Raw genomic sequence first — 16,553 nt, 5'->3', positions numbered from 1 at the left:
TGCTTTTTTTTTTTTGGTAGGAAGTTGGTTTTGCTTCCTCTGTGTCTCCCGGTTTAGCTTTCTATTCTCTTATTTTGCTTTTATTTACTACTTGCAGTTCTTCCAGTACAATGAAAACGTGCTGAGTAAAGCTTCTTCATATAACCCCAACCACTGTCTAGCATCAGGCATTTTGATTAGGGGAAGGAGAGAGGCAATGGGGGAGGCACTGTGACACAGTCGCTGACTATGTTGCTTTAAGTTCCGGTGTCACAGCAGCGTTGGGAAACTGGATCTAGCTGGTGGGCTGAACCTTTATCTCCCCTGGGGGCCAAGTTTAACATCAGGTGACACGTTTGCCTGTGTGGGTTAGCAGCTGATTGTCTGGGCTTGCAAAGCACCTCCCTTGGAGCTGTGCAGGCCCCAACTGTCAGTTGATCAGCAACACTTGCAAGCCCTCCTTTGGCCCAGTTGTGTCTTTACTTCTCCCACCCAAGTGTAGGGCAGGTGGTTGTGGTTTGACCAAAGCAGCCTCATGGCCTAAATTGGGGAGGCCTGGTGGTCTCAGAATATAACATCTGGTGTAAGGCATGGGGGTGTGACTTGGCCAAAACTACCTTGTGGGCCTGATTACTTTTGCAGATTGGAGCTTCCCTCAGGGATCTTCTCTTCCTTATGAGGCCCTTGACTGGCGTGAGCTGATGTTCCCTTTTGGTTTGTTTTTAAAACATCTGTGCTCTTGCTGCGCTTCCAAGCAGTCTAATCAGTCGCAGGATTCCAAGGCAGGATTCTCCTACCATGCTGAATCCCAGTTAGCCTTTTAACTGCAAAAATGGTGGCTGAGAAGAACTGGGGAGACAATCCAAATGGATCTGGCTAATAATTACAAAATGGACAAACTAGATACGTGTGCATGTTTACTAAAAAATAAGTCCCTTTTTTTGAATTGATACATACTCCCAGGTAACTGCATAGGATTTCAGCCTTACTCAGCTATTTTTGGAATTAAAAAGTGCAGTGCTAAGGATCTGTATATGCATTGGTTCTGTTTTCCTTGTGAGAAGTTGATGTAAATGCAAACATGCAATTATTATGCAATTACATTATGATGTGAATTATGCAATTAAATTATGATGTAAATGCAAACATCTTCTGCGGAAACAATTAACAGGATAAGGCTATCATGTAATTAGTGATCTAGTAATATGGGATATGTCTGCAAATGATTGTCTTGTGCATTGTAGAATTGAATATTTCAGGTGCAGCTGCAGAATCCTGAGAACCTTTACTTAATTAAAAAAAGACCACATTTCTAGCCTTTTGGTTGTGAAGAATGCTTTGAAAACATGCTCATTTAGCCTGCTTACAGATTAAGGGCTGGTTGTGCAATGACTGGGAGCTAAATGTGTAAACTGTTTTATGTGGTGTGTGTAATCTGTGTTAGAAAAAGTTTCACATGAACACATCATTAGGTACTGAACCAGTTGACAGATGAATGTGCAGGTGGGAACTTGCCCTTAGAAGCCAGAAAGGGTCTGCGAAGGTTTCTATATTGTGATCTAATTGATACCCCTTATTTTGATTCTGGGGATTGGGGTATTCGTTTGGAGAGGTTTCCTCCCCTCCCTCAAAAGTAGATGTACGCACCCTCAGACTGAGCCACACTGAATATACAAAGATGAGAACACAGTGCTGGAGCAACCAAAGAGACCATTTCCATTACGCTTCTGAAAAGCCATTGGGGAGGCAGCTGATACATTATTGATGGGGTTATATAAATGCCTCTCTCTCTCCCCCTCTCTCATGAAAGAGTGAGATGCCAGTCACCTTGAAAGCAGCTGGCACCAAGCCAAGCAATCACTCAATGTTCTTGGGCTTTTCAGTTATTGTTCTGTCTCCCAGGTCCCCCTTGGAGAGTTAGTTACTAGGATGGTCACAGTGAAGCATATCTTAGACTTGCATTGGTAGTAGTCTGGGCAGTTTCTGAATATTTAAAGAGTGGACTGTGGGATTCAGCAGCTGATTATATATATATAACCTTGTTTGTGTCAGAACAGTAACACTCTAGTGAATTAATACGTCTGCCTCTGGTTTCCAAAGGAATTTGGAGGCCCCTTCTTAATGTTTGGCTCTTTTTGGAGGTCAAGCCGTTCACTTCCTTGCCCCTTGGTTTTCCTCCAGGAGCAAGGGGCAGCTATGCACAGTGTACACTATTCAGATAGTTCTGGGGTAGCGAGGCATATGGTGGAAGTGTACATGTGCCTTATTCTCGCTGTTGCCTTCTTCCCTCAGTTCTAGCAAGCACAGTTTCACTTTTCAGGTTTCTAGGCAGAAAGTTGAAAACCAGAACCTCCAAGGTAGTGTACCAAAGGAAGAAAAGGAGATTGCATAGAAGCTGAATGAATTTATTTGCCTCTGACTTCACTGTGGAAGATAAGGGCGGATGAACTGTGCGTGAACTCACTTTTTCAGGGAGTCCATAGCCCTTCAAAAGTTGTCATCACAGAAGTACCTGGCAAATTACTATATCCCATTTAGAAGTCTTTCTCAGAACAGCTAATGCCACAAATGAGTTGGGATTGTTAAAACTGTTGGGGATTTTAGGGACAATTCTCCCAGAATTTGAGAGAAAATGGGTTCTTGGCCTTTGGGAATGGAAGGAAGCCTTTCCAGTCAGTGTATTTTATAGCCATCCAGAATGGAATGCTAGAATAGACCTATTGGGTGTTCTCATAGGTGTGACTTAGTCATGATGTGCTGTATTGTGGATATAGGCACACAGAAAATGCTTATGCTGCACATGAACTCCATTCAGTGCTTGCCCACGGTATATTTACTCACTGGCCTGTATGTGGTGTGACCACAGGAGATGATTGTGACTCTCCCTTGAGCAAAGCTGCTTTTAGAAGGATTAGTATACACTAAATACAGCTAAGAAAATAGGTGTGTTAAGGCTGGGCAGCTCTGGTGTCAAAGGCATACCTTGTCTGTCCTGAGGCAGCCCTGTCAGTTCCAAGAACAGGGCCTTGGCTGTATTAGTTGCTACTCTGGCACCAGAGGTGTCACCTCTTCAAATGTTCCTCTTTCCATTTTAAGAGACTGGCTTTAACCAGCAGAGTAATTGAATCGAAATCCACTCAGACTGAGGCAGCTTCCTGACCTGTTAACACCCTCCTGCTCTTTAAATTAAAGTGTAAGAATTGCTTTTTGCCAGATAAAAAGTCCATACCCCCCCTCCTGCCACCAGGAAGTTTAAAGCCAGGCCCACCAACAACCTTAGACCTGTGAGATGGTTCCTTTGGAGGAAAAGAACATAATGGCTATAGTATCATGTTCAATAAAGTCCTCCCTTTCTGCCAATTTTCCCTTTCTTACTGTGTGATTCTCTTTATTATTGAAGGTACTGATGCTGGCAGGCTAACAGAATATGTCCTGCATTCCCTGGGACATTTGAGCATCCTCTTCCACAGCAATTCATGAATTGAATTTTAAGTGGAAACAGAGCTCCTGCCCCAAAACAGGGTGTCCAGTGCTGCACAGAAGTGTCCATATGCAGAAGGGCTTAGCGTGGTCATTAGGCAGACGCAGCATGGACTTAACAATGGATAGATTTGATGGCACAGGAGTGAGCGTCAGATTCAAGAAATGAGTCTTGTGTAGGAACCTGGAGGAGGAGGTGGCAGTGGCAAGATAAAGAGAGAGCTAAACTGTCCTAAATTCATCCCTCTTTAAAATTCCTATTCACTAGATTTGGGTGAGTCCAGCAGTTGAGCAGCATCTCAGTTGTGTTTTTCAGATGAGTGCCTTCTAATCTAATTGGCTCCATCAGTAACTAGGGAAAGTAAGCTAGGACTATACATCCATGAGCAAGGGAGGACCCCAGCTGAGATGATGTCTCAGCCCAGTGATGAAAACATCAAGTCAAGGTAACAAGCAAGTTAAGCAGCTGGAGGGGAGGGGGTTGGGTTGGCAGTAGAGCAAGGAGACCAGGGCATGCTACTCTTCCATTGGTTCCGTCACTAAGGAGAGGAGCAGAAGGAAAACAAAAAGGTAGGATTCAGGATTGTCATAGGCGAAGTAAATGAAATACAGATAGAGGAGATATGCTGGCCCTTTCTTGATTGCTCCTCTTCTAATCCCTCTTAATTCCCCTATGGCCCTGCAGGATTCCTACAGAAAGCAAGTCGTCATTGATGGAGAGACCTGTTTGTTAGACATCTTGGACACAGCAGGCCAAGAAGAGTACAGTGCCATGCGAGACCAGTACATGCGGACAGGAGAAGGCTTCCTTTGTGTCTTTGCTATTAACAACACCAAGTCCTTTGAAGACATTCATCAGTACAGGTCAGTAGAAGTGAGCTGAGCAGCAGAGGGCATTGTATCATCTTCCTTTCGAAAAGGAAGACCTGGAGGGGAAGGACCATGCTGACTCCACTTTCAGATTATGCTGTGCTACAATTCCACCACCCGAAAAATGGAGCTTTTACCCGATGATCAAGTTCAGCAGCTGGCTAATAGCAGTTGTTATTATCCCAAGGAGACTGCTGATGGGCCAGGGTGAGAGCTCAGTAATGTAACATTTTAATGTTTCTGGGGGTTTAAAAGGAGAAGCAGCTTCTCTGCTAATTAATGGAGCAGTAGTTTTCGTGAAAGGGATGTTGTGGTGTCTTTCCTTGAGATCCATGTTTTTTCTTTCCGGCCTGCTATATATATATATATATATATATTGCTCAGACAATGCAGATTTTGCACTAGAAAACCTGGTTCCCACATGAACTGTGCAAATTAAGCACATTAGTTTGCACAATTTATTCTGCTTCCCCCTTTCTTACTAGACTTGGGGTAGGACAAGGAATTCCTGAGCAATGAAGTTCTGTTCCCAGCTTCTGTTAAAAAGGTAACCTGCTCTTTCTCTAGGTTTCAAGATTTCAGATGGCATTGCCTATATATATTTAAGCATATTTATGCAACTATAAGGGCTTCTCTTCTGCCTTGTATTTGAAACGGCTCAGAGGATCTCTTTTTCTTGATCTGGAAAGACTCTGCTATGGCAATGTTTGAGAGCTGTGACTGTAGAGTGGCAAACAGGGTCCCACTGTGCTTAGCAGGAAGATCATCGCTCAGGGTGTGAGCACAGACCCTTTGTCAACAACAGGCTACACCCAGGCTCAGGGCCATACATCTCCCCAAGCCACCGGGCTGCTGTCCAGGTGCAGGATGTTTCCATGTGTCCCTAGGGAAAGAGCCAGGCCTCTGTTACTCAAACAGATGACTGCTCAACTCCCTACTTCAAAAGATGTAAACACTGAGGGACATTGACTCAAGAGATGCAGGACGGCTTTTCCAAATCAATCTATCCTCAGATTCCTGATGCGTTTGCTACAAAGCTTTCCTTCAAGAAATGCTACATGCACACGCACATACGCACTAACTTCTTGCTCAATTCTCAGTGCTGAACATCAGAAAAACAGGGATACCTTGAGTCATTTTTGACCATAAGAAAAATACAGTGAAATATTCACTTCTGTTTGGACAGATATTTTATACACATCATCCTGCATATTCCTCGCTCCCCCAGTAGGTTAACAAAGCTATGCTTCTGTTTGTAAATTATTATCATTATTGTTATTGGCTGTTTGTGTCTGCTGAAAGCTCAGAACCTCAAGCATCAGGATGTTGGGCAGTGGTTCTGCACTTGGGTTGATACCAGGAGACCTCTAGTATAGCTCCCTTGCTGTTGTGTCCTGGCCCGTTTCATTTGCCTCCTCTCCCTCCATTTTGTTCCGAAGCCCCACATCTTCCTGTGATAGGCCTGTTGGGTTTTTTTGCATCAAGACCATGGGTTTTAATTTGTTGGCAGATGTGTGTGGATTGGTAATGTTCCTGGCATTCTTTGAGGGGTGGGGAGGGATTAGACTTGAGCTGCCTTCTGGTGTTTTTCAAATCTGCGGTTCTGTGAGTTCTCACCTTCTACCACTTCAGTGTTTGCTCAAACGCCACCAAGTTCTGCATAAACAAATATTGTGCTAAATTAAATTATGCAAGACATATTTCCCTTGGGACACGAGGCTCTTCCAGTAGTAGCAAGATGCCTTAATGCTGAACAAACACTGCTGAAGTGTCATCGCTACTGTGGAAGAGATGTTGTAGTAAATGGCCAGTGTGAACCTTGGCCTTGATAAACTTCCTTCTGTGTAGAGAATTTGTGTTTATTTAGCCTATAACTTTTCAAAAGGGGCAGGACACAGATTGCAACCTATATATCTTCACTGTACTGTTTTTGGTGCTTGCTAAAAACTGGTTTATTTAGGCAAGGCTAGAGTGCGCAACCCCAGAGTCGTCCGCGACTGGACCTAACGGTCAGGGATACCTTTACCTTTACCTTTTTTACCCAGAAATGTAAAGTTGAGGTGTGTTTTAAGAGGCTTTTTAAAGTATACTTTAAATTCCTGGTTTTATTTACATTTTGAAACGTTTTGATCCATTTCTTTTTAACTTTTGGCTTTTATCAACAATTTTCAGGCATATTTTATTTAAACCGCTTAGATATTTTTTATGTTGAATTGGTATACAAATTCTGTTAAATAAAATAAACGCAATATATACCCTACTTGCGAAATTGGGAGGCAGAGAATGTCTATAGCACCATTCCGCATTGCTTCATCGTCTCTGATCAGGATCTTAAAAATGCAGAAAATGGTGGCTTTTCCTTCATTTCCTCAACTTCTGGTTTCTCCTCTGCAGGGAGCAGATCAAGAGGGTGAAGGACTCTGATGATGTCCCGATGGTATTGGTGGGAAATAAGTGTGACCTTCCAGCCCGGACTGTGGAAACCCGGCAAGCCCAGGAGCTGGCTCGGAGCTATGGGATTCCCTACATAGAGACATCAGCCAAGACTAGACAGGTAGGTGGCGGGCAGGTGTGCAATTACTTTCCACTGTTGGAACGAAGAGAAGAATCCAGCCTGTACTCCCAAGAAATCATCTTTTAGTGTGTTCTTCTAGCTCTTTCCTATGAAAACCGAGCTATAACTTCAGTAGAGGATTTCTAAAGCTTTGGGCTTGTGAACCAGATGGGGATTCTGCTATCCCCATATCACATCTCAGCAAGTTGCAGATTTGGTGTGTCCAATTGTTGAGACTGAACGAGGGTTTGGCCCCAATTTTCAGCAAGAGCACAACTTTCATAGTGTAGCCTTCCAAGTTTAGAAGCCTGCTCTGAGTGTTTTTCTGCCCTTTCTCTGGCTGGGAGAAACTGTCCAGCTGTTCTAGTAATGGCAGAAAGCCCTGTCTCCCCACCCTTCTCTGCCACTCCCTTCCTTGTAGCCTGCTTACCTTCATGTGTTGTACAGAAGGATGGATGTTGGGCTTTCCTTTTCCTTTGTATAAGACTGCTGCATGATTGACAGTAGTGAGGCTGGCACGTAGCCCCACTGAGCAAACGCCACACATGTGCTGTCGGTCTCCCAGTGCTCCAGCTGCTAATTACGCAGCAGGTTGTGTGGCCTCTGCTGATGGCCCCTGAGCGCTGGGGAACATAAGTGTGAATTACAGAGGCTGGGATTGAGAATGATTTTTCCATTAAGGCGATGCTCGGATAAAGCTGGCAAGTAGCCTGGCTCAGCTACTGGCTGCAGTCTTCTAAGTGACAGCAAAGACAAGGATTCAGCCGGAGGCAGTGGTTCGCTAGGGACTCTCACTCTGCTGTTCTGCACAAGCCATTTCCTGTGCCCAAGTTTAGGCACCTATGTGTTCTCTCAGTTAATGGTCTCGCCATGGAGGCATGAGGTCAGATAAAGTGGGCAGTGCAGAATACACAGAAAATGCTGCTGTGCTCATGGGAATAACCAGTGCTATTTTTCCAGAAAAAGAGGAGACAGATCTCACCTCTTGTTCTCTTACAGTGGCAGTGGCACCCACCTGAGAGGTGCGTTCTGGCTGGGGGCAAAAAGCACAGGGAAATAGCAGTTTGCCTTATCCTTGTATGGCCTGTAGTTTATACCTGCTCTCTCCATGTGATTACAGACCCACAGGCAGTACAGATGTTTGTGTGAAGACATAGGTCAGTCTGTGAACCAGTTGCTGGTTGAACTGGTGTGTTACTAGTTCACAACCACAGGGTATTGTGTGTGTTCTCGATTTCTGGAATCAAACATCCATATTTCCAAGTACTCATCTATACTATAAAGAAGTAGTGTTTGTTTTCTTCACTAGTGTCCATGCATTCAGAACCAACCCCATTGACAGCAGAAAATGGATTCTTAGCAACTCTCTTGAATGGACCCTTGGTGTTGGTGAATATGTATGTGCGTGAGAGGGAGGAGTTTGTTCTCAAGACACTTTGTTGCTCTCTCACAGGGAGTTGAAGATGCCTTCTATACTTTAGTGCGGGAGATCCGGCAGCACAAACTACGCAAATTGAATCCCCCAGATGAAAGTGGCCCAGGCTGCATGAATTGTAAATGTGTGATATCATGACTAAGGTAAGATGGTGGGGAAATGAACAAAGCATGTAGGGAAAATGTCCACTTCCCCAAATCATCGACTGCAACTTAAGTGCTTGAAGAGTTCCTTTTACCTCCTGAATGGGGCAAAACCAGAAGCAATGAGCATTAAAGGCACTGTGCTGAGTTCCTCAGTCTTGTTCGCAGTGGGTGATTCCCTTAGTTGTTCATATTTATGAACTAGATCAGGCACCCCCAAACTTGGCCCTCCAGATGTTTTGGGACTACAGTTCCCATCATCCCTGACCATTGGTTCTTATTAGCTAGGGATGGTGGGAGTTGTAGTCCCAAAACATCTGGAGGGCTGAGTTTGGGGTGCCTGAACTAGATGGTGTCCCTCAAGCATTTTGGAAGGTAGGGTGTGGCTGGTGCAGTTTGCAGCCTGTGTTTTACAGTTCTAAAGCAATTAAAAGTGTGTTTTGATCACAATTACTGGGGAAGATGCTTCAGACTAGACTGGCTTACTGTCAAAGATGAGTATGAATATCTACATTCACTGTATGGAACTTAATGTATAATCTACCCTTCCTGTGTAGCTGAGCAGTAAGCAGAGTTCTTCCCTTCTCTATGGAAGCAGCAGCTTGTGTGTTGCTTTATCTAAAAAAATGACACTTAATTCTACTCTGCCTGAAAAAATTATGACGGAAGAGTCAATGGATGTCAAGTCGGTTGGGATCTCCCAGCAGACCCCATTCTTGAGCTGTACCTAGGGCAGCTATTGTTGTTTTAAAGGGGGGTTTCCAGATGTGCAAATAATCCAGATGTCTGAGAGCATTTCCTCTGGCCGGGGTTGTGAGTTTGGTTGGGTGGGGGGCCATTTCCTGTTCTTTTGCTGCTGGAAGTGCACAGATGAATCCCAAACGCTCCTTAAACTGCCTGCCCTGAGAGAGATGCTACTGCCAACAGCTTGTGGGGAGGAGAAAGCCCTGTTCTTGCCAAATGTGTGTTCATTTCAACACCCCCATCCACTACCCTCGTTGTTTGTGGAATGTCAAGGTCTGGCCTTCCTGAACTCCCCTCTTTCTCTCTCTTACTAGAAAGCTGCGCCAGTGAGGAGTGCATAACTTGGCAATATGCTTATAGGTGTGGTCCTGACTCTTTTGTGGAGGAAATGGGAGCTGGTTTTCCCGTAATTATCTGCAGTGCAAATGGGATCCAGCTTTATGTTGGACAGCATCTTTCTGAAAAAGCAAGCTGTCCCCATAAGACTTTGGAGAATTGCATAAGCAGGGGTAAAGCTACAGGAAGTGTGATGTCTAGGATTCATAAAAGGGGAGCAGTGGAGTGACAGGGTCATGCAAAAGAATAGCTTTCCAGCCGTAGAAAGCTTCTTGCAAGTTTTTATCCCACCACCACAGGTCCTATCTTTACAGAAGGTGAATTCCCTTTTTTTGGTTGCCATGCTGTCTGTTCATGTAGCATTTGTATCTTGTAATCCCCTATCTTCCAGCATTTCATATTAGAATTGCATATTATGCTTAATGCTGGGAATAGTGTTTGGGTGCTGTGGCTATATTTCCTTCCTTTTTGTCCTAATGATGGCCAAAAAAAAAAAAAACTGAGTTTGAGCCATTTCTGTCCACCTGACCTGTGTCCAGCCTCATCTTATATCTGCCTTGAGAAAAGCAGCTTAACACTGAATGCTAGACCCAGAAGGATGAATATATATTATGATAGCCAGGCCTTCGCCTTCTTCATAGATAGCTCAGTTGGTAGAGCATGAGATTCTTAATCTCAGGGTCATGGGTTCAAGCCAAAAGGGTTTCCTGCATTGCAGGGGTTGGACTAGAGGATCGTAATTTTCCCTTCCAACTTTGCAGTTCTATGATTCTAAGCTGCCCCATGTGTATGCAGAGTTCAAGTCCACCTTCTGAGTTTCCAGAAGGGTGGTACTTCAAGGAAACGAGAGGGCAGCCACACATGCATTCATCTCTTCATTGCCCAACACAAAGCAGAGCTGAGATCATAGTGGACTTAAAGCCTTCTTCTGTCTTCTAGCATTAAAGTAGTAGTAGCTGTGAGACAGCAGAGCCATTCCCAGTGCCGTAACTGTGAAGGGAGCAGCAGACAGTAGCCGTCCATCCTTTGGATAGTTATTTACAAGGCTGGTGTTATGCACTAAAAACAGGTGATGGTACTGTTACTGCTAAAGCACGTGATGGAAGGCATCACAGATTGGGCCATGCATTCTCTCCAGATTTGCCTATATTGGAATCCCATGGCTAGGCCAATATCCACATGCAGCAAACACTGTATGCTCAGTGGATGGGTAAATCAAAGAACTTGGGTAATGGACTTTAAGAGTCACAGCATCATCCTGAGGATACTAAAGAGTACTGCACCCATTTTTCCTGCAAGAAATGGAACCTCAATGAGAAGTTCAGCATTACTAAATATTCTGCAATTACTGACCCAAACATTCTTCCTTCATATTCCTAGTTAAACGTTGATAGTATTTTTATACTGTTTTTTAAAATTTGCTATGCTTCTTAAAACAGCACAGCTCAATGGTAGCGAAAGATGAGATAGGCATGGCCAAGTGACTGGAAATTAAAGCAGCCTTGATGCTTTCTGTGGCCAGCTAGTGTTGTAAGTTGACTGACAAAGAGTCTCCACTGTGACATCATATTTAAGCCAACCTGTCACCGCCACCAGCAGGTATTGAATGTCACACATGGGAAGCTTTTAAGCCACTGCAGCCGATGCCATTCTTTTTCAAGGGAGACCATTCACACAGTCGCCTGTTAATCATTGAGGGGCAAGACACCATGTGTTATATACATGAACATGGGAATCTGGACTTAAATCTGGTTTAGGAAGAAACTGACTAATTCAGACCTCTTCCCAGAAGAGAGCCATTGCTATTAAAATGCTGGCAAAATTTAGTGAACTTTGGGTTGTGTTCATATGATTCCCTGCTGCTCTCCCATCCCACTGACCTTCTTAGCTTCTTAGTGGTTGCTGTGTCATGTGCTTTCAAACCATGCCATGAAAAGTTGGAAGGAAGTAGAGTCAGTAAAAGTAGGGGGGGGAGGAGAGAATTCTCAGTTGCTATTAAGTTCAACACCCCAAAATGCACTCGGCACTAAGCAATTTGCCCTGTTGTGTAGTACGTAGCTTTTTAACAGCTGCATGAACTTACTGCTCTGCTTGTCAAGAGTCAGCTGTAACAGAGCACCATCTTCTTATTCTAAGCATTAGCTGTTTGCTGCAGAAAGGCTGCTCCATGAGTGGTAACATGCCTCAAGAGTTGTTGCACCCAGAGTCCACACCATCAAACCTTGAGAAAAGAGCACACTGGAGAAAACCGTGTCATAGAGCTGCTTTCTCCAAAGCAAACTGTCCCCCCTCTGGATTTCTCTTATTCTGCAAAGTTATTTTCTGTGTCTTTTGGCATTGTTTAAAACAGTGTGGTAGGAAGAATGCAAAGTGTCCGTTTAAAGGTTTCTGAAGTGTGTTATATATTGGGAAACCATGTGTGCTTAAGGAAATGGTGAGCTGTTCTAATATCTGTCTTCTCTGTTCACCAGCTGACCAGACTGTGACTTGGAGGGATTTCCACTGTGTAGTGCAGAGACAGAGGCGACATGAAAGAAGAATCAAGTGGATTCAAGGGAAGGGGACAGACGAGATGGTGTCTGCAGGCCCCAAGAGCTCTGCACAGACTGTCTCAAAACTTCACCAAGGCCTGCAATGAACTATTTTTTATTTTTGAAACGCTCCTCTCCTTGCCTCCCTCCCCCTCCTGGCAACTTGTACAAAGCCACAGATGGAAGTAAATTATTGTATGATGGTCTTGACACTGGTTTCTGCATCTCTGTCCCTGTTCCCGAGGATTGACTGGCATTGCCTGTTCTTCTGGAGCAGGCACTGGCAGAGGGGAGGGGGAGGCCCATGCAGAGCAGCCAGGCAGGTCGCTGCTTCAGCCTCTTTGAGCTCGCCTCCTTGGCAGGGGCCAAAGCCGAGTTGGATCTGTGGCTGTGCCCTGGCCTGCTGCTTTTCTTTCAAGAAGCCTTTTACAGAAAGGGAGCAAATGTGGGTTGAGTGGCTCCACCACTGTATCTCAGAAAGAGAGTTAGCTGTGGCCTGCAGAAGATCATACCTCTTCAGAAAGCATTGCCAAGAAATTCCACCCACTGACACTCTGCCATTCTATAGTGGTAGGGAAACTCTCTACGGGTCTCAGCCATTTCTGGGGGTGAGGTGGGGGAAGACATATAAACATACCTCCTTTATGAATGGATTCTAAGCCAATTCTCAAACTGCTGTTCCCAGAATTGGGTTTCATTTACCTTTGCCCCTGTTGGTTTACATTGGCATAAACATGGAAGACGATTCCTTCTCGTTGTTCTTGGCAATTGTTAATTCTCCCCTGCGCTAGAACAACCCAGTGAGTTTTCTCTGCAGAGAGTCGTTCTGCCTGGTGAAAGTTCCCTGCAGGCCTGGAGTGGGGGGGGGGGAGGTGAAGAAGGGGAGAGAAGGGGGGTGTTCCTTTGCAGCATGTCACTTCCCCCCCCCCTTTGTGGTGTTGGGAGGACTTGTGTGTATGTGTAAATATATAAATGACTATACAGCAGCTTGTTGATTGCAACTGAAGGATGTTTGATTCTCTGTTTTAGTCTCTGTCTTTCACTGAGCCCAACTTCTGTTTCATCCATTAATTACCTGATGGAGTTTGAAGGAGAACAGCTCTTTCTTGTCCCTTTTGTGGGGGGGGGCATTGGGAGCTGTGCTGTCTTTCTTCCCCCGGAACCATTGTGTCTTATGAAGGGGTGGGGAGGGGTGCCTAATGGACAAGAAATGGTCACTTGTTGGCTTTCTTCTTTGTTGTAAGTTTGGCCATTTCCTGAGCAGTTTTTTATGCTTGTTGCCTGTGCTGGGGCTGACTGCATTGATGTGCTTGTTGCAAATCTTGTGAACTTCCTGGAGGGGCAGCTGGTCTCTGGAGGCACAGGAGTGTGTTTCCTTGTTCCTGCTCTGACCTCTTCTTTCCTTTGCAGCCGCTGTGCCTATGCTGCTGCATGCACAGCTCAAATTCCTGCTCTTCAGGTAGCAGCTCCTCTGTATTAATGTGACTGTACCAATTATACTTGCTGTTTTGTTAAAGGTTTTGCCAGTAAGATAGTCAAGCCAGGTGCTCGGCCCTAGCTGAGCTAAGGGAAACAAGTTCCTTCCAATAATTAGGTGACTGGTGTGGATTTTTAAAGGGGGGGGGTCGATCCAATGTTGGAGGTGTAAAAGAGAACCCAAATCTAGCCTTAAATGTCATTAAAAAGTGTTGTTCTCAAAAGTGTGTTTATTTTTGAAGTTGACTATTTGCATGTTGCATCTCGCTGGTTTGATGCCTTTTTTCTAAAGTTTGCAGAGTATTAAGTCACCTTTTTGTGCTGCATCTGAAGATAGGACTACACGCTCTCACTCTTGAAAACAAATGCTCAGAAATCTGTCCTTAGTCCCACCTCCATGGTTGATCTTCTTGAACCGAGGCTGTCTTTGGGAGAGGGATAGCTGTTGCTTGGTAACAAAGATGACTCAATACAGTTGCATACTCTCTTGACAAATTATTATTATTCCTACCTTTGTGGATAACTTCTATTCTCTACAGCAGGGGTAGAGAACTTGTGGCCATCTACAGCTCCCAGCAACATGGAGAAAGCTAGTTTCCTCACCCCATGCTACAAGTTTGTTGGATCATGCAACCTTAACAAGGCTACAAATGAACACTTGCTTGAGGCTACTACAAAAGCAGAAATGGTGAGCAGGATCTCCTATGGGGCTCTTTGCAATTACTTCTCATTATCTCAGTTTGGCATGGCATTTGGTGGGGAAAGCATCTTTGTACATAGGTCTGCTGTTATAGACTGAGATACATGGGCACATAGGTGTGTACACATACCTGGACAGCAGATAGTGGCCAGATATCCAACTAGTGATTCAGAGCTGAGGACAGAGGCAGCCTCTATAGTTCTGCCATTTGTTAAACAAGCACCTGTAGCAGGGGTATGATGAAGGGAGAAATAAATATGGCACAAAGCTGCTATTGTTCCTTTGATACTTTTTTTGGTTCCTTGAATACCTTTTTTACAGTGAGGTAAGCATGATGTGAGGTTGTCTAAACTGCTATATCACCACAGTCCCACCACAACAGATGTGCAGAAGGAGGCATGAATAATCTGACAAGGCGAACGTTAGTTTTGCCCTGATGGTGGTCTTCATGCAGGCAGCTGGCACTAGGATTCTGAAGACAACAAATGGGACAAGGCCCTTATGCCTTCCTGTTTTCTAAAGGTCTGCTAGTACAGTACTATTCCAACCCATAATTGAAGTTTGAGGGTGAAAGAGTCCCCCACACTTAGGGAAGAGGGGTTACTGCATGTGAATCCAAGTGAGTGACTTTTTTTCTTTATGGAACTGATGCTGGATCCCTTTAGAAAGCAGAAGAAATTCCTTTCTGTCAAGGATAGCCCGCCTTGCTCCTGAATTCAACCAAGCTGGAGAAATCCACCTAAGAGCTGGCATAGGGAACTGGCTCATTTGTTACTGCCAAGCTTCAAAAAAAAAAACCCTAAAAGATGAGTGAGAAAACCCACATTTAAATCTAAATCACAGGCTTGAACAGCCGCAACCTTCATCTGTGAATTTTTCCTCCTTGCTATATGCAGTTCTAGCCTGTTATGATAGAAATGTATCTAACAGAACAGACTAATGATAGGTTAAAATTGTCCAAGCTAAAGGAAAAACATAGGTTCTACAGCTGGGCTGATGAACAGGCTTCACTATTGTTCTGTTTTCCCTGCTGTTGCGTTTAAGTTAAAAATAGGACAAAGAGCCATGCTTGGGCCTAAGTCCACTCCAGGCCCTACTTAGCAGCCATTATTCAGGACTGACTCATTGACTGATTAGCAACACAGGCAGGAACTCTTCACAAAGGGCGGGGGAAAACATTGGCTACCACTAAAAAAAATAATTGGAGCACCAGGTTGCAAAACTCATGTGAACGACGGATGTACAAGTCTTGAGGGCCTCCAGTGCAGTTAGCACTTTCCCTCTGAACCAGTTCAGAATGTTGCTGCTGTTGTCCAAAGTCTCATGTTCAAACTCAGTAGTGCAGAGTCTAAAAGAGAGGATTCTCTACCCCCCCACCTCCACCCCCAAAAGAGGTGTGTGTAGTCATGCTTATTCCAGATGTTCTGGTTTGCTTGAAAACAATATATTGCGAACTTGAAGACAAGTCATAACATGGAAAAACTATTTTAAAAATCCAAAATGTCTAAGCAGGGTGGGGTAGTGCCCTCTTGTGGCTGCAGCAGTCTCTGCCTTCATCTTCCTTTGGTAAGGGAAGTCTCTCTGCAAGTTGTCTCCTGTTCCACTTTCTATGGAAACATTTGTGAGGAGGACAGACACTGCACGGAGAAGTTAAATTTGCACTTTGGTCCTAGCCCTGTGAGAGCATTTCTTGCTCAAAGCTTAAAGGAATGAATTGTAAGGAGCACCTCTTGCTTTCAAGGGAGCTGATATGTAGGAGAATGTCATGGCACACAGTGTGCTTATTAAGAGAAGGCGAATGTAACGACACTTCCAGCTGGTTCTGCAAAAGTAGAAGCTAGCTTATTAAGCAAGCAATGCTAATTAAGTACTAGCTAAAACACTCCTGTGATACATAAAATCCTTCAGTGAGCACAGCAAGAATTCTTAAGTTATATCTTTTCATTTAAATTAGCAGGATATTTCCGTTAACCTAAACACATTCACTGGACGTTTAGTGGCAAAGTTTTTTTTTCTTTTTTAGCCAACTAAGACAGTAAACGTGCACCTGGAATATCCCACTTCAGCCACAAAGACAGACTTACATGCTGGAACTCCTCCATAGGAAAAAGTTGCACAGATGGAGGGAAAGATTGTAACCTAGCCGCCTTCCCAACTTCCTAGTTTCTGTGCAGTGAATTAAATTACCCGCTATGTCTGAACTGCAGACACAGCAGTGGTTGGTTGTGGCAACTAGGCTTACATTAAACTCAAGGATTTTTTTTTAAAGTACCCTATCCTTAGAACCAAATATTCCATTCAACAC

At 44.3% G+C, this 16,553-nt stretch overlaps 1 protein-coding gene across 3 annotated transcripts in view; it reads left to right on the top strand.

The window, feature by feature from the left end:
- Positions 1-13,772, top strand: part of HRAS (HRas proto-oncogene, GTPase) — a 69,504-nt gene extending 55,732 nt beyond the window's left edge. For all 3 annotated transcript variants that reach the window (XM_083602438.1, XM_083602436.1, XM_083602437.1), the window contains exons 3-6: positions 4,145-4,323; positions 6,724-6,883; positions 8,337-8,461; positions 12,013-13,772. In XM_083602438.1, the coding sequence (XP_083458564.1) occupies positions 4,145-4,323; positions 6,724-6,883; positions 8,337-8,456 (459 nt within the window). In that variant the 3' untranslated portion in view covers positions 8,457-8,461; positions 12,013-13,772. The remainder of the gene's footprint in view (positions 1-4,144; positions 4,324-6,723; positions 6,884-8,336; positions 8,462-12,012) is intronic.
- Positions 13,773-16,553: the final 2,781 nt, after the last annotated feature.

Source organism: Podarcis filfolensis, assembly GCF_964270895.1.
Source record: "Podarcis filfolensis genome assembly, chromosome: 1".
Classification (NCBI taxonomy): Eukaryota; Metazoa; Chordata; class Lepidosauria; order Squamata; family Lacertidae; genus Podarcis; species Podarcis filfolensis.
The sequence above is the reverse complement of the archived record's forward strand: the minus strand, read 5'-3'. Positions and strand labels throughout refer to the sequence as shown.